This window comes from Bolinopsis microptera, chromosome 6 (assembly GCF_026151205.1).
Source record: "Bolinopsis microptera isolate Bmic1 chromosome 6, MBARI_Bmic_1.0, whole genome shotgun sequence".
NCBI lineage: Eukaryota > Metazoa > Ctenophora > Tentaculata > Lobata > Bolinopsidae > Bolinopsis > Bolinopsis microptera.
Window position 1 is genome coordinate 16,871,534 of NC_087077.1, and position 18,742 is coordinate 16,890,275.

The following is an 18,742-nucleotide window of genomic DNA, read 5'->3' on the forward strand; positions in this document are numbered from 1 at the left end:
AATAAGTTGATAAGTTGATAAGTTAATAAGTTAATAAGTTAATAAATTAAGTTTATAAGTTCCCCACTCTGTTGTTTGTGGCAAGGCTTCCCTGGCCTCACTATAAGCTTATATAATAAGCTCATGTAAGCGGTAGATCTGTGCTAATCACAACCAGAGTAGCTGCATTTGTCCCAATCAGAATAATACTGACACCCGCAAATTGTGCTGGGTGATGGTGGTGGAGAGTTATTGGTTGGTTGGTTGGTTATAGAACCCTTTATAGAACCCTTTATAGAACCCGTCCCCAATTGGAAAATTACTTGACTCAATTCCGAGTGTGAATACAGGTGGTACCTGCAAGGGTATTTATTAAGCATTTAATGGTGGAGAGTATTTGAGCGTATTTAAATATTTGATAGATCTGTAAACATAGTACGGTAATAATACCAGCATCTGTGGAGCTACTGGAGTCTAATTTGTTGGTGGTTAGATAATTTTAAAATATAGACTTGGCGGTATTTTGCTTTGTGATATTTATTAAATGCGAATCAATTTTATTTTTTGTTTGTTTTTACACTTACACTTTTGTTTTTACACTAACTGTGAAATTTTACTCATTTTATATTATAAAACATCCAAGAATGATATAGACATTCACCATTCAGTTATTAAGTCGCATTAGTTTGTATTCAAGACCTCCAAACGTATACAATTTATAAAGTTTAATATTAGAAAGCTGATGACTTCGAATACTTACCGCATATTATAATATAATAATAATATGTTATGTGGAAATTTGCCAATGGACATTTGCCAATGAACATTGCTTGATATGTATCATGAACAATTTTAAATGACTAAATTCAAATTATAATGAATATTTCTAGCTTGAAGCTTAGTAGACCACATTATAGTGAGACAGCCTGTGAGCTATCACAACATTATTTCTTCAGTTTATAATAATCAATAATCATCTCTCAAAATTATTAGAAGATTGGAGTACTAAATTTAGTAATACATCCCCAATTTATTAACACAAATGCAGTTCACAATTAAGATAATATATAATCAACTCTTATCATTACAGCATAGACGCGTTACAAGGAAAGTTCGTCACATCCGTAGCATGCGGAGACAACTTCACCCTCTTCGTAACAGACAACGGTCTCCTCATGTCCTGCGGATCCGCGGCTTCTAAGTGTCTCGGTTTGTCTCTATTAAATGTATCAGTTTATGAAGCCAGTCTCGGAAGGGTGTCTTTGAAGTCTGAATGATACAATTCATTGCCACCTTCCCTTTTGGCCCCCGTACCAATGTTCATTAGTTTCAATATTTAAGTGTTAATATCTTACATAATACGGCTGAGGCCGGTCCTTTATTTCACTATATTAGGCCGTGCCAAACATTTTATGAACCATTCATATATATACACTAATGAACTCGTTTGAACCAAATCGCACTTGAATCTTTGGATTAACTTAAAATCTGCGATATATTTTTAGCCGGGTTGCCAGGGTAACACAATCTCGACTTAGGCCAGACAGATCAAACGGAGGACGTGCTGAAGCCCAAGTTATGTGAAACACTGTTATCTACTGACGTGGTGGCGGTGGCTTGTGGGCCTGAACACGCTGCTCTCACCACTAAGAGTGGGGCTGCGTTTACCTGGGGATGTGGGACAAGTGGGAGACTTGGCCATGGGACTAACATTGACAGGTGTGTGTTAGTGTGGAGATTGTAACTTTACTGGGGTACTTTTAGCTGTGGTAATTTGGGATAATTGGGGATAAGTTTAACTGTAATTTGTTGATATTTTATATGCACGTTCGATTGATAATAAGATAATGTACCATGCAGTTTTGTTAATGATTTAGATTAAGTTTACAGAATGCAGAGCTGCTAATTTGATATTTCAATTCTGAATTCAGTGTTTCTGCTAAGAAAGTACTAGAGCATCTAATCTTAGTTAACAATCTGTAACATTGTATTCAGGGAGCTGCCTACACCAGTACAGTTTAACGAGGAATCAGTCTCGGTACAGAGAGTACGATGTGGTTCTGACGGTACCATGTTCCTTACTGAGGACGGTACATTGTACGCTTGTGGCAGGTAAATATCTGATGGTACCATTTTCTCACTGAGGGCGGTACATTGTACGCTTGTGGCAGGTAAATATCTGATGGTACCATTTTCTCACTGAGGACGGTACATTGTACGCTTGTGGCAGGTAAATATCTGATGGTACCATTTTCTCACTGAGGACGGTACATTGTACGCTTGTGATAACAAGCACTCTAGTCGATAAAACAATCAATTTTTATAAATTATTTTTTTGGCTCAATCAAACAATATCGTTTTATACACAATATTCTATCAATAATGCAGCAAATGCGAATATGGGTGTTCATCAAAAAAAGGTCAAATCAGCAAAAGCTTGAAGATGTGAAGGTAACTGCTTAACATGGGATTTGAGAGTGACCTGATACCACCTCAATCCTCAGCTCAGCTACTTCAATAATAAATATTCGCTTAAAATAATTCAGCTAATAAACAGTAAACATTTAAACAAACTAGCACCTAGATATATAATATATATACATGATGAATGCTGGGTGACCAGTAAGTCAGAAAAACAACCAGTAAGCCAGTAAAACCAGACGATGTTGATCATAACGCCCCTACAAAGTGTTAAATCTGAGAGCTGGCTGAGAGTTGATTAACAGTAATATATTATGATAAGTGCACAATGCAGGGCCGGGTTCAGACATTGAGACATTCTCACGTTAACAAAACCTATTTATCTTGGAGCATTGGATCATCCTCATTAGTTCATTATTTCAGTATTTTATTTTTCTGCGTGTTTTTTTTTTATAGATTTCCATTCAAATCCAATTTTAATTATCCTTGAAATGATTATTGAGTCATTCTCGATGGTCTCAAATGACTACATTGCATGCGATGTTGCAGTCTGTTCAGACTGCAGATCTAGATACCTCGTTGTCTGGGTTAAGGGGGCCGGGGCCGGGGGGGGGGGGGGGGGGGGTCTTCATCAAAATTCTCTCGAAATTGACTAGGTAAGTAGTAGTGTAAGTAGTAGTGTAAGTAAGGTATTTACAAACAGTCTCCACTTACTCCAGACTGCTTGCATTGCTTTCTTGTAAAGCTCGCTGTGAAACACAGGATTCAGGAAGCTGTTAATCGAGATCACCACGAGTGCAAATACCTCAAATACCATCGGAGAAGCCGGCTTCTTGGCGATGCATTGGAAGTAGAGAACGCTGATAATGAATGGAATCCAGCAGCCGAGCTGTGATCCGATCATGAGAGCCACTTTAAGGGTGAGCTGAGTACTGGCGGAGTTATTCTCGTCTTGTTCTGCACCATCTGGAACAATAACCCTATTGTACCTCCTTTGTTTTAGAATGATCTTTATGTATGCAGTGCTGACAATGCTAAGTAGGACCACGAGACTTGTGCAGTAGAGGATTTTGTAGATCTCATAGGAGTCCTGGGATTTGAATATGTTGTGAACACAGAAACCTGTATTCCCATAGTAGCTGATCTCCTCGACATCAAAGATCTCCTTATTTAGTTCCTCCCAGATGCGTTTTTTCTAAATTCTGTGGCCCACTCACTTCGCTCGCAAGTTTGCCTTTTTTTCTGTGGCCCGCTCGTTTCGCAAATTTTTAACACTGGACCAATTCTCGAGCAGGGACGTAGCCAGGTTTTTTCTTTCGGGGGGGGGGGGGGGGGGGGGGGGGGCTGTCGGCGAGCAAAGCGAGCTGACTCGTCCAATCCAGCTGCGCTGTGGCAGGGGTCCAGGGGCGGAGCCCCTTGGCGGGGGCTAGGGGGCGCAGCCCCCCGGAAATTTTTTGCGAAATAGGGTGTTTGAGACGACATTTGGCATTAAAGAAATTTGTAGGACAGCAATAAACTGGGATTGAAAAGAATCAAGTACTCACGTAAATTTGGTAACTTCACAACAGCAATCTGCATTCTCCAATCAGAATATTTCACTGTGTTCCAAAACTGACAGGATGTTCCTCTTTGATTTTTATACAATCGAAAAGTTTTCTCCAAAAATTTCCTCAATTAATTTGTCTCAATTAATTTGACTCAACTCTTTATTCCAAAAAAATATTTCGAAATTTAGGAGTAACTTCTCAAAAATATCCTCTTTTTCCTCCCGTTTTTTCCTTAATAACACAGACCCACTATCAATATCAACAGGCCCACTATTTCATCTTACACTTCTTACAGACCTACAAGTCAATTTACAGACCCATTTCAGAGTAGCAAAGACCCACTATTAAGCGAGTAGACACACAGTTGATTTAAACAACAGACCCACTATCAATATCGACAGGCCCACTATTTCATCTTACAGACCTACAAGTCAATTTACAGACCCATTTCAGAGTAGCAAAGACCCACTATTAAGGGATTAGACACACAGTTGATAACAACAGACCCACTATCAATATCAACAGGCCCACTATTCCACCTTATAGACCCATGTAAGTAAGTCTACACTGTAATAAAACACATCCAAGCTATCAACAGGCCCACTATTTGAGCATGTACAGACCCTCATTAACCATGGTCAATTCAATCCTAACCTCACCCCCCCCCCCCCCCCCCCCCCCCCAAGAAAATATGTTTTTTGTTTTGTTTCAGACAATTTTAATTTTTCGATGAAAAAATTTGAGGCAAGGGTGCTGGCACCCTTGGCACCCTACAAAAAAAAACCTTAGCCTCTCCTCCAGCTGTTCGAGGATTTTAGACACTTTTGTAGCTGGACACTCGTCATTCTCCTCTTCAACACCGAACACAACAACTTCTTTACTTCTGTCCTCTTCCTTGACGATCTTCTTAACTGCTGTAGCGATCTTCTTCGGTGATAGAGCAGTTGAACAGCTCTCCTGCAGTGTTGAGCAACTCTCCTGTAGTATTGAAGAATAAGACTTTATCTCCTTCTGAACTGAATGCTGAATGATTGCTATATCTCTATCTTTCATGGTGATAACTTTATTCTGCAGAGTGATCATTGCCTTCCATCAGAAATATTCTCTTCCTGCAAATCTTCAATCTTACTTCTGGCAAAAGACATCATCGGCAAACAAGTCTGATGAAGAAGATAAATCGCCGTATGCAACCACTCAGCCATCTGGGCCTTTACAACAGAGGTCTTGTTTAACATATCAGGTTCAAAATCCCCAGGAGGCATCATGGAGCCGGTGGGCCCGACATGATACGACATATCTTGACACGTCGGGGTTTGTCGGGATTTGTCAGGGTTTGTCGGGGTTTGTCGGGGTTTGTCGGGGTTTGTCAGGGTTTGTCAGGGTTTGACGGGGTTTGACGGGGTTTGACGGGGTTTCCGGTTTGTCGAGCCTGGAGGCTTTTTTTTTTGTTTTTTTTTGTTTTTTTTTGAGTCTCCCAACAAAAAGCCGAGACGGAGTCATCAAGCTTTGCGTGGAAAAACACTATACAAGAAGGCCTCATGTAGCCGGTGGGCCAGAGGCAAAACCCCTCGACAAACCCCGACAAACCCCGTTTGTCGGGGTTTGTCGGGGTTTGTCGGGATATGTCGGGGTTTGTCGGGGTTTGTCGGGGTTTGTCGAGCCTGGAGGCTACATGATGCCTGGTCATCACAGTTATATCTGTTATAAACTTGACACATGTCGTTTAACAATGAATTACATGATTTCTGCACTTCCTTCAGATTATCCTCCCCAAAAACTTCGTCAGACCCGATTCCCTCCTCGAATATTGTCTTCAAATACTTGTCAGCCTGATACCGAACAGCCATAATACAATGTGCAATGTATAATCCGAGCTTGTATATCCGGTGTAACACAGTAACAGGGTAATCCGCACAGCGTGTAATTATCAAGTAGAGATAAGCAAGAGCGACTAAATTGCAACGGCAGATAAAATGCAAATCACATGCTGTGTCGGCCATTATTTCAGGTGCATTTATTCATTATCCTGTTTATATTATATAGCTAGAAGAATTTGTATCTGGACATTGGTGAGAGATGTAGTTTATACTAGAGTTTAAATTAGTGTCTCACTGAACACTTACCACAATTTTAATACCACTGCAGTACATGATAGAGTAAAGAAGCTCAATTCTTATATGAATCAATAATTGAAACCAAGTTTATCTTTTATTAATAAACACAGCATAGTTTGTGAGTTAAATTTGTACTGGAATCAATACTTAATTAACACATAGTCTTTCTTAATGTAAACAGCAATGAATCCCAATACATTTAAGAAACAAGAAATAATTACTGTTTTAATTATATTATATCAAAAATACAGCTTAGTTAGTTAATTAAGTGACAAGTGTGCACATGGAATCAATATTCAATTATATTAATTAATACATATATTCATTCTCGATAATGTCTCATGATATTAGCACAGTGTTTGAAATCACCTGATAATAATCGTTCCATCTCTTCTAACATTGTATCAGGGTGTAAACATAGCAAAATTGAACAGTAAACTCTAGCTCGAGACATGGTTAGGTACAGATGAGGCAGGTCACTTAAATCTTCATATTTAACTATACCAATGACAGCTGGCCATTCTCCTGAAGAAGTTTGTGAGCTATATAACAAGGGTATCTTAACAGCAGACTGTTCACTCCTATATTTTGCAACTTTTATTTCTACCAAATCATAAAGTCTGTCTGTGATGTCACGTATCACAGCTGTATTTAACGGTGTACTAAGAACATTTTCCCGCTGCAGCTTGTCTAACTCTTTATCTAGGTAAGTGCCTATCAAATCAACATCTCCGCTATTAAAAACATGTATGTTGATTTTCTGTCCACGAATGTAATGACCTGGTTTTTGTGTAACGATGGTCTCATTTGAATGACGTGATCCTCTTCTTCGTCTCATTATTTCTTCTTCTATTTTGTCCCTTAATACTGACAAACTATTCGATATATCGTATGTGTTTCTCAAGTTCTTTGATAGAGTAATTGTGTGAAAAGGGGGGTTTGATTGTTGAATAGATGAAGGCCCTAATATACACATATAATCCTGTGCCGTGTCATGAGCTATCCAGATATAACGGTTGCCCTGATTAACCTCCGGCAAAGAACATAACGTTGTCATAAAGGTATTCGTTCCTTCAATGTCATCATAATGTGAAATCGCTTGCATATCGTCTAAAAACACATCACAATCTAGATGTGAAGTTATTATTTCTGAAAGCCGTTGGCTGATTTCGGAACTCGACAAAACCTCTAACTTGCCATCGTGCCTCTTAAATTCTGGATAATGAATTATGATAACTTGATTATCAGCTAATTTGAAGGATATCATCTGAATAATCTGCAACGTGGTCATCTCCCTAGATTCACGGCTGGATATTGTGCAGTGCTGTACACTTGTTTTTTCAAAAGTAGTTTTAATCCCTACCTCAGCTGTGGTGTAATCAACGAAAAATAAGTTTTTTCTATTTGCATCCGACTCAGCACGCTGTATTGCTTTAGCTATCAGTATGACACTTTTACCCGTTCCTGCGGGCCCATTGATAAGAACTAAGTGTTTCTCTAAATTGTACGCTTCAAACTGCTTCTTAGTGAGGTTGTTCACTCCTAAGTACTTCTTAATGACATCTGGGGCTGGAATTACGTTTGGATTATTTTCCCTGAACATAAAACTTCCAGTGCGCAGTTTTTTATCAATATCCTGTATACACCGTCCCAAACTGCACTTGGATTTATCACAGTGGCCCTTATTATCCGTACACCAAATAGCAAGCAGCATGTTCCTGACTTTATCATGTTTTGCTTGAAAGTCAGAGTTGAAAGCTTCTTCTGTGTGAAAATCTGTAACGTTGCCTTTCCACCAAGATGCAAAATCTTCTGTATCTTCTTTGAATATAACCGATGATAGCTGATCAGGCTCCAAGGTAAGTTCTGCACTGGATCCCTTCGTGAAGTTAGGATGAGCTGTAAAGTGGGAGATATTTGTGCTGTTCTCAATGCTTCTGATCAATTTCACCATTCTTTCCCTCTGTTTTTCTGATTTCTTGTATGATCCCTGCAATCCTAACTTATGCTGTTGTTCATCTAATTCAGGATTTTGCTGTTTTGCTTCACTAAAACTTGTCATATTCTTCACTTCAATGATCACAAAATAGTTCTTTCCTATGATCAAAAAATCGCACTCTCCCTCGCGATTGTTTGGTGCTTTTCGGCAAGCCACACACCCTTTTCTAACATGACTTTTATCGCACAAACAATATTGACGGTGAGTATATTCGAAACTGTGTAGAACGTTTATATCTTGATCTAGTAGCTCCTCCAGTGCTCTATAAACTACAACTTCGGTCTCATAGTCTAACTGACGTTTTTTATCATCTTTAAAACTGGGACCAGGCTCACCTTCATCTGGGTATACGTCAATATACGTGTGTTGTGGAGCTTTAGGTAGCATGATTGGGCGTGTTTCTGTTGACGTACAATACGTATCGTAGATATCTTTCCCGTTCTTGAGATATTCCTCCATTTTGAGATCTCTGAAATAATTGTGTACCTTTATTTCTTTATTCAAGTTTCGAAACTTTGACAATGATGTAGCAATATATGAAATTTCATGCACAAGGCTGAAACGAAATACGTGCGGTCGTTAGTTGAGGTACGAAAAAAACTGAAATGATGCATGATTCAACTGTCAAATTTCCACATCTAAACTCTAAACAACTGCAGCAACAAGGTCAAATAAACAACATACCGAGTGTAGATCGTAAATGAGAGAATACAGAGAAGTCCAGTATAGACTAAACACAAAGAGAAAACGCTATGTTCAAAGTAAATGAATGTAGATTATGTTTCATGAGGTTATAATACTATGATATATATAATCTTATTATATTATGCTTCCTAGATGTTATATATTAGGGTAAGTTTATTACATTACTACTGTAACACAGCATTTACCGCGTCATAAGGTGACTGCAACTGGTGATAATAAAATAATAAAACGACGGATCAAATTTCAATATTCTAATATTCAATATTTGATATTCAATCAGGAGGTTGAATTTATTTATCCTTCGTAAATGTGAAAGGAAATACGTAATAATGGTTACTAGTTAGGAATGGAAACAGCTGTATATTACTATATTATGAAATGTGTGATCACGTGATACTGATACAAGGCTATGTTTTATCCTTTCTAGTTTAAACAACTGGACTTCAAGTCAAATCTGGGAATTTTTATGGACTATAATATTAGTTATGTATATTTGAAACAGTCGAGTAAAATATTTGATTGTCTGACGTCTGTCTTGCTTTATCAGAGCCATATTTTACAGTGGAAATATTGCTCATGTCTGTGATTTGGAGCCTCTTTTAATCCGGATTTGATCGAAACTGGCATTTAAATTATTTTGGTAATAGATTCAACCAGAGAGAAGTCACTGGAAATTTGTTACCGCTTTTTCTGGATACAAAATAACTAAGGGCCAGGGGTGGGAGTCAACAAATTGGTCTGGAATTTAAGTGATAATAAAATAGGACCGTGCTTGACAAGGTTGTTAAATACGTCAAATTTTCGTGAAAGAATACGACGTATTCGGTTCTAATAAAGAATACGTCGTAATACGCCGGAATACGGTAATTTCTATGGATTGTTAAATACGTCCACGAATACGCCATAATACGCCGTAATACGCTGATTTGTCAAAATTAAACATTACAGCTGCGCGCCACCCTCATCATTGATCATGCATTAAAGGAGTGCAGTTATACATGATAACTTAAATTTGTAATCAAATTTCATGGATAATAAGCTAACATTTTTTGCGAAATTACCAATTACTTATTACATATTAATACATATTTAATGATTTCGTTTCCTAAAACGATCTCGCAATTATCAAAGTTTAAGACCATTTTCTAAAGTTCAGTCCCCTCAACATATTTGAATTTTTGAATTTTTTGAATAAAGAATACGTCGTAATACGTCAATTTTCGAGGATTAATACGTATTCGTATTCCAATACGTATTCCCTCCTAATACGTATTTAACAACCTTGGTGCTTGATGGTGAACATATTGTGGGGATTGTGATGATATCATTTTATTACACGAATTGCACTAATTGCACATTAATTAAGATTTAAGAAATTAAAACAGTGATGACTTATGGGCTAGAACATGCTGTGTCGGCCATTATTTCAGGTGCATTTATTCATTATCCTGTTTATATTATATAGCTAGAAGAATTTGTATCTGGACAATGGTGAGGGTTGTAGTTTATATTGTAGGATTGTAGGACTGAATCCCTAACGGACGGAATCACTACCACCCAAATATCACTACTGGTAGTGATTTAGTCCGTTAGGGATTCGATCCGAAAATGTACCTCAATCCCTACCAGTTGATCTTAGTTCACTAGTTCTAATATCATGACATGATCTGAGCCGGGGCTCTCATGGAGTGCTTGATATGGGGCCTGTCAGACATGTGATCCACAGACTTACGTACGCAACGAGGAGCCCTAACGAGAACTGGTTCGGATCAAGTCATCCATAATGACCTGCTATACGACAATACAGTGATGTGAACCTTCACATGCTCGGTATCTCAATCAGCTAGCGGGAATAATATATAAACCCGAGAATAATATATAAACCCTCGTAATGAAATACGAATAATTATGCCTTTATTGCAAAGTTCAGTAGGGATCACATCAAAGTGGTTATGTCTAGATATGAGCGGTAGTGATTTAGTCCGGTAGTGATTCAGTCCGAAAATATACCTCAATCCCTACCAATAGTGATTGGTAGTGATTCAGTCCGTTAGGGATTCAGTCCGGTAGTGATTCAGTCCGCTCACCAATCTGATTATATTATGCTTCCTAGATGCTAGGGTAAGTTTATTACATTACTATAATTGTAACACAGCATTTATCGCGTCATAAAGTCATAAGGAGACTGCAACTGGTGATAATAAAATAATAAAACGACGGATCAGGTTTCAATATTCAATATTCAATATTCAATATTCAATATTCAATATTCAATATTCAATATTCAATATTCAATATTCAATATTCAATATTCAATATTCAATATTCAATATTTGATATTCAATCAGGAGGTTGAGTTTAGTTAATGTTATCCTTCGTAAATTTGAAAGGAAATACGTAATAATGGTTACTAGTTAGGAATGGAAACAGCTTTATATTATGAAATGTGTGATCACGTGATACTGATAACTGATACAAGGCTATGTTTTATCCTTTCTAGTTTATTTGACGTGACATTACTGAGGTCGCTGATCATTCTGTAGATATCATCATATTCTCTCTGGAACATTCCCTTGTGGACATAAGAAAGACGGGACTTGTTGATTGGATTTGTGCTAAAGAAAGGATTTTTACCTAAGTGCGTGAAGAATATTTCCGTTCTAAAAATGTCTTTAATCGCTGTGACTGGCACCAAAGGGAGAGCTGAGTGAAGTAGATTGAAGATATTTATGAAGATGGACCCTATGATGATTGCCCTCATTTTAATCCCAACCACTATTTTGTAGCATGACAGGAACCTGGTGATACTCATTAACGCTATCAGCATAAGTGAGCCATGAGACGAGTAGGAAAAGAGGACTCCCAGAAAAGAACAGAACAGACTGGCTCTCCATATTTCTTCCAGTTGGCAATAGTCGCCTTTATACTGGAGGAAAACTGCGGCAACCACTATGCAACACAAATACACTCCAGTGAGGGTATCATGAAAGAAAATTTGGATAAGAAACACTTTGTCAATTTCATAGACCTTCGAGCTACAGGTCATATTCCAGCATTTGTAGCCTTCTTTAATATTCAAGGAGATGATGAGGATGCCCATGATTATTGTTGCAGAGCAGACAAATTTAGATTTGATAAGGAATGCAGAGGAAGACAGCTCTTCGAACTGGCAAATTCCACATTCATCAGCTCCTTTAAGACAATCCTTCACGTTACCAACCCACTCAGCTGTCTCATTAGGATTGCAATACCCCATGGACACCCCATCTCGTCCGCTTGGTTTTCACAATGAATCTCTCCATCACAGATATAGCCTAGGTATAGATTCTCTGAGAAATCCTTAAGGTCACAGTGAAACTCATACGGTAGTGGATATCCCATCCCGATATGGATACAGAACCTCTCCCAGCCGTCTTCAAATCCGTACACGTGGCTGCAATTAACTTTACAGTATTCTGCAAAACTTTTAGAATGTGGTAATCTGCCAGCAAAATAAGCTTCCTTTAAACATGAATGAAGAGGGTTTAAATGTTCAGAACGAAGTCCGATTTCGCTACATTTCTTGAATGAATCCGAATTTTTGATCGCGCAATACCTATCTTCTGATACGCAGATCTTGCTAGCGGTTCCTTGGAGGGGAAAGACAACGAATTCGGAACACAAACGCTCATCAGAACCGTCATTACTGAATCTCGTTACAGAGACTATCCCATGCGATGCAGCCTGATCCATCAGCACAGTAGAAAACATGTGAGTGGGGATCATGACAATTACATTCGTCGGTTTGGCATTGTGAAACACCATCACAGATTTGGGAAGGGTTGGCAAGGTTGCAAAACCAAGTGACGTTTTCAAAACTAAAACCAGCAATTGTTAAATCGTCCTTGGGTCTTAAATCTGTCTTTAAATTGAAATTAAACTCACAAACAAGATCGTCCCCCTGTGGTCCATGACGGTCGTCTGTCATCTCTAGGTTCTGAAACCTTTGTATTTGCAAGAACATTAGGGTCTGTTCGTAACACGTACCCAGGTCTTCAGAAAAATCTTTAATTGAATCTGCATTCTGCAATTGTCAGCATGTTATCTATGTCTTCTAGTTGGGTTGTTATCCCAGTTGGTTGGATAGTGACTATGATGCTGGCGAAGAGTAGAAGAATAATTTTAACCTCTTCTCTCATTGCGTAATTTAAGCCAAACATACCTGAGGTGCAAGTTATTTGTTGTTTAGTCTAGTTTGGCAGTCACGTGGTCACGTGGTCACGTGGTCACGTGGTCACCGAGTGATGAACCAGCGAGAGGGATCTGGTACTTAACCGAAATTAGCAACATTCACATTTCGGTGTTCACTTCGGCAGTTCAAACTGCAAGGGAAAGCGTGACAACCATCCAACACAACCAATATCAAGCACTGAAATACAAGACTGAAATTACTTATTCAAGTTTATCGCCACGTGACGTGACAAACGTGCACTGCCCATTTTAATTTTGGTGAACTGTAATGGTGAAACCACGAGAGCATCACGATGGTTGTCCGATGTTCAATGATAGTATCATCATTGGGCAATGAACACTTTGTGTCCGATTTTATTTGCGTTGCAAGTACTAGTAAGTAAGTAAGTACGTTTGCTTCTTTGTTATTTAAATTTTGGTGGTTCAACTTCAAAATAGCAACCACCTCAGCTTTTATTGCGCCCTTGTGAGAACCAGAATAAATTTGTTAACTTTCATCTTAATTTGAGAAAATGGTCATACTTTTTATTGTGAATATTAGTGTAATTTGAACAAAGATACGGTCATTAAAACAAATTATTTTGTGACCTAAGTTTTTTTTGAGAGTAGCACCTTCCCTGTGACAACGGGACTCGAAAATTCTTATATGTTGTAATGATACCTCAAATAATTACATCCCCTTCGTTGGAAATTTCATCACCCTTTCATCACCATAGCACAGACCGACCTAGTACCTAGTACCAATTATTAGAGTATTATAGCTTTATAGTATGCTTTTAGTGTTAAATATTGTGCAAAATAATATGACCTCCAAAATTATGAACTTTTTCCCTGGAAAGACTGATTTCACTGTAATGTTGAGACAGTTTATAATTTTTATATTTGTTTATAGTTAAAGTGTTCTTTGCATGATTATCTGTTACAATATGTACATAATATATGAATTATATGCACACAAGTTCGGAAAATTCTAGCTCATTTCCGTGAATAGTGATGAACTATCTACCGCAAATGATTTTGATAAATTGAAATGCAGTTTTAAAAACATCTGCCGATCAATTGAATAAAATTGAAGATTTTTTACTGTTAAATTCCTGTTCAATCTCAAACAAAGGGATATATTTTACACACTTTATATAGCCCTTCAATTTCCTATCGAATGTTAAGACCATACTCGTTAGGATCATTTCTACAGTATGTGTCCCACCTTAGTCTTCTACAAAAGACAACCGATTCAGTCACGATGATGAGGATGTCCTTTGCTCCTGAGCATGAAACTAGCTTCTTCTGAAGCATTGATGACTGTTCACCTGTCATCATGTGTGACGGGGAGGGAGCAAAGGCAGCCTGAGTGGCCCTCTTAATAATCTGAAGTAAAACAAAAACTCTCTGCCGATTTATTAGTGGAGTGGCCTCACTAATAAATCGGCATAATTGATCGCTTAATCATCTATACACCATCAATCATCATAAAGTCGATAATATTGTTTCAATATTTTCAGTATATTGTGTAAATTCTAAAATTTGTGAAAAGAGCAATGGAATGTGAAGTGAAGGCATTGTAATGTGCGTAATGCATGATTCCTTGTGACTACTACTGCACTGCAACTACCGTCGCGCTTAGCGACTTAGCAACGCGCAAATACAAATACAAATGCGTCATGTTTTGGTATAATTACGTCTTCTTAAAGTTAAATGGCGAGTTCGTGTTTTATCTCAAATTGGTCACAACTTTAGCTGTCATCGGTATTTTCTAATGCAGTAAAAAGAAGGGAGGGGGAGGGAGTCGATTTTGATGAAATTCTTCTAATCGTTGTCAAAAAGAACATTCTTTTGGCTGTTAACATGATTCGATGAGCGGCTTATTTTAATCTTTAATTATCATCATAATATTTATGACACGATTCGATTATATTTATATTTATGACATAATTGGAAAAAATTAACGATAATTTTTATTCCAACGTGCAGTGCACGTAATAATATGCAAATATGGCTCCTTTCCTGTGACAACAGTTGGTTAACATGTTAGTTTGTTGAGCTGTAAACATGGGAATGGAATGTGAAATGGGAAGGTGCATAGTAACACGCATGGTAACCGTTTGTCATCAATACTTTAATTAATGGTATCCGTAGTAATTTGTTGGCTGACAGCGGTATTATTGCTGCTAGGTACATTCTTTCCATTCCTTTACCTTTATATTTCAGCGACTGTTTCTGATATCAATTGCTCCGGTTTTTAAATTCTAACCACGTTATCTCAAATGGTCAACAACCTCATTTAAATTTTAATATGATACGAAAACCCACTTATAATTTGACTGTAATTCGAGGAGAGTCTATAAAAAAGAGCCTCAAAATGCACATGGTAAAATGAGAGCTAGCATATCTAATGAGTATTCACTATATGTTCATAATGCTCCTTGTGCGGACCCCTTTAATAACACAAATATTACTAACGTGATGGAATTCACTGTACTTAATCTGGTTATGCTATATTATATATTTAACACTGTGACGTACCAACACTGTATTACAACTTATTAACTTACTTCCCTACAGGTGGCTCTGTGAGCAGATAGTCCGGAAATGTAGATGAAAGTTTTAATACTTACTCGATTATATTACCAGCTGTTAAATGAGGTAGAACTTTAACATGATCTAATGCGTTATTTATCGTTAAAGCTGTACTGGTTACTACTTATTGTATAATGAACCTTGAAGTAACGACAGCTTGTACTATTATACGGAGAGAACATTAGGAGAGGTAATGGTCCGGTGTGATCTTATCCATTAACCGGTCACGTGGGCACTGTAACCGGTCACGTGGGCACTGTAACCGGTCACGTGGGCACCGTAACCGGTCACGTGGGCACTGTAACCGGTCACGTGGGCACATTGACTGGTCACGTGGGCACATTGACTGGTCACGTGGGCACTGTAACCGGTCACGTGGGCACATAGACTGGTCACGTGGGCACTGTTCGTAAATCTGAAAATTGGTTAGAAATGAAGTTAGCAATGTCCCTGGGTGGTTAACAAGCATGAAATTAACTGGAACTGTGCTAACATTAGAAAACAGATACACTCTCAGCTCACATTATATAAGTATTATATAAATATAGTACACTCGGAATGTAATGTACCAAGTATTTAACATACCTTACATGGTGGTGCTTCACTCGTTCATTAATTCAACTTTATACATTTACTCTCTTAGTCAGTGTGGATAAGTACGAGGAGGATAACATCTTAGTTTATCAAAACATCAAAGTAGAGCTATCGTCATCCTATCATATTGCTTACACACAGTGGCGTTGAGGTATTAAAATCTGTGTTCATTGCTGAAACCACCACTATTTCAGTAACCGATACAACAAGTTGGGACTGAACAAAAGAAAAGGATTCCTTCTCACCATGAAAGCTATCTTTTACAACAACGTACGTTAAGTTCAATACTGATATTCAGTAATCGTAAGATCTGCCATTTTCTGCTGATTGCTTATTTTGAAATCTCATGTTCATGTTGTCCTAATCTACATGATGTATTATACTGAAGTGATATCCATGTTAAGACTCTCTCCCCCTCTCAGAGCGAAGAGACTGAAGTAAGCAGTGTTGCAGTACCCACAGCAGTGAAACTGATTGGTAACAAGCGGTGTGTAGAAGTATCACTAGGACCAAACCACTCAGCAGTTGTGGTAGATACCGGCCAGATATACACATTCGGCCAGAACAAGGACGGACAGTTGGGAGTTAGCACCAGACACAACACTGATGCGCTGGTTCTGGTCAACAGCATGGTCCATCACAGAGCTAAGGTAGGTGAGATAGTTGGTCCATCACAGAGCTAAGGTAGGTGAGATAGTTGGTCCATCATAGGGCTAAGGTATGTTAAATAGTTGGTCCATCATAGGGCTAAGGTATGTTAAATAGGTCCATCACAGGGCTAAGGTATGTTAAATAGTTGGTCCATTATAGGGCTAAGGTATGTTAAATAGTTGGTCCATCATAGGGCTAAGGTATGTTAAATAGTTGGTCCATCACAGAGCTAAGGTAGGTGAGATAGTTGGTCCTTCACAGAGCTAAGGTATGTTAAATAGTTGGTCTATTATAGGGCTAAGGTATGTTAAATAGTTGGTCCATCATAGGGCTAAGGTATGTTAAATAGTTGGTCCTTCACAGAGCTAAGGTAGGTGACTGGTGAGATAGTTGGTCCATCACAGAGCTAAGGTAGGGGAGATAGTTGGTCCATCACAGAGCTATGGTATGTGAGATAGTTGGTCCATCACAGAGCTATGGTATGCGAGATAGTTGGTCCTTCACAGGGCTAAGGTAGGTGAGATAGTTGGTCCTTCACACTTCACAGGGCTAAGGTAGGTGATTTCTTGACAATCCTATCCAGACGGTATCTAGGAGATCACTTATTTTATTATTACCTGGACCTCCACATTAACTCTTCAGCTGCTTCACCTTATATTCTTGCCAACTGAGTAAATTCTCGCGTGCTTGCACTTTACAGTAATTTGTGGGCATTACGGACGATGTAGTTGTTAATACTTGACATATTTTCTGTTCCATAGCAATTAGTTCCCACGGCTGCTCAACTCTAAAATGAGGGCAGTAAATTAGATTGAAATTTATCATTATCATATTTAAATCTCACAATATTTACTACTAAAGTAGTAACTTAATAGTTACGCTAGATTAGTTCACATTCTTTCAGTTTGTTGCATGTTGTGCAGGGTACACAGTAGCGGTGACTGATACGGACTCTATATTCCTGTGGGGTACGCCCCCTCCCACCAACCTCAATGAGTTGTCGTTAAGGGGCGTGGCTGTTACTGACTCCGAGGAATCTGATTTCGGTAAGATAATGGGAGTCATGGTTCCTGGTTTCGTATTTCATTGAGTATTCTTCCTATTTGATTATATAAAGGGATAAGATATTTTATAAACCTGTTAATTTACCTGTGATTCAATGTTTCGTAATTTTCGCTGATACAAATTTCCACCCCTCAGAAATGCAAACTCCAGCATTAGCCAGCGGCAAATCAAAGAAGAAAGCCCAATCAGCACTTATCCCAGCACACTCCGCCCACAAAGCGGCACTCCCCAAATCCATGTCAGATCCCGACATACACGCCTCCTTCACCCCAAAAAGTGGTAAAAACAGCAGATTAAGAAAGACAGCATCAGATAGGAACGCAACACTGGAAACTAATGATATGAGGATTAATCCTCTGGAGATATCTCTGACAGACGCAGCACGGCGGGCCAGTGCCAGCGGGAATCCTGGACTCAACCGCATCAAACGGTTGATCAGCTGCAACCACTCGTTAATGATACAAGTAAAATATGTTCTGCTTATAATTAGACTTTATTCAAGTTTCAATTTACGAATTTTGAAAGCCCTTAACTCGAATCGATCGAAACCTATTAATTGTAAAGTTTGCAATGTAAACCTGCATAACATGTTATAAGTAACATTCCTTGTTTGCAGGTCAGTACTAATGCACCTCAAAAGAAGAAACGAAAGCACACCGGAAGACATGTGTACGTAATTATTCTCAAGGAATGAACTTACTTTAGAGGACTTGTATGCCCTCAAAGTATCTAAGATTGCAATGTTTGATATCGGTACAAAATACATTCTAACATTTTCCTTGCATAAGACAGAGCTTCTGAACTTAGACACAGTTTCAAAACGATCCATACATTAACGAATTTCAGTTTATCAGAATTAC

The 18,742-nt window shown here is 38.3% G+C and overlaps 1 protein-coding gene and 1 non-coding gene across 2 annotated transcripts in view; both read left to right on the forward strand.

Annotated features, from left to right (window-relative positions):
* The window catches only part of LOC134817233 (uncharacterized), a 33,213-nt gene that overhangs the window by 10,362 nt on the left and 4,109 nt on the right, over positions 1 to 18,742 (forward strand). The window contains exons 14-21 of the mRNA XM_063826366.1: positions 1,070 to 1,188; positions 1,518 to 1,698; positions 1,975 to 2,091; positions 16,361 to 16,436; positions 16,589 to 16,816; positions 17,722 to 17,863; positions 18,018 to 18,346; positions 18,499 to 18,551. Coding sequence (XP_063682436.1) covers positions 1,070 to 1,188; positions 1,518 to 1,698; positions 1,975 to 2,091; positions 16,361 to 16,436; positions 16,589 to 16,816; positions 17,722 to 17,863; positions 18,018 to 18,346; positions 18,499 to 18,551 — 1,245 coding nt within the window. The remainder of the gene's footprint in view (positions 1 to 1,069; positions 1,189 to 1,517; positions 1,699 to 1,974; positions 2,092 to 16,360; positions 16,437 to 16,588; positions 16,817 to 17,721; positions 17,864 to 18,017; positions 18,347 to 18,498; positions 18,552 to 18,742) is intronic.
* On the forward strand, positions 14,160 to 14,351 carry LOC134817675 (small nucleolar RNA U3). The gene has a single exon (XR_010160549.1). It is a non-coding gene; the product is annotated as a small nucleolar RNA U3 (small nucleolar RNA).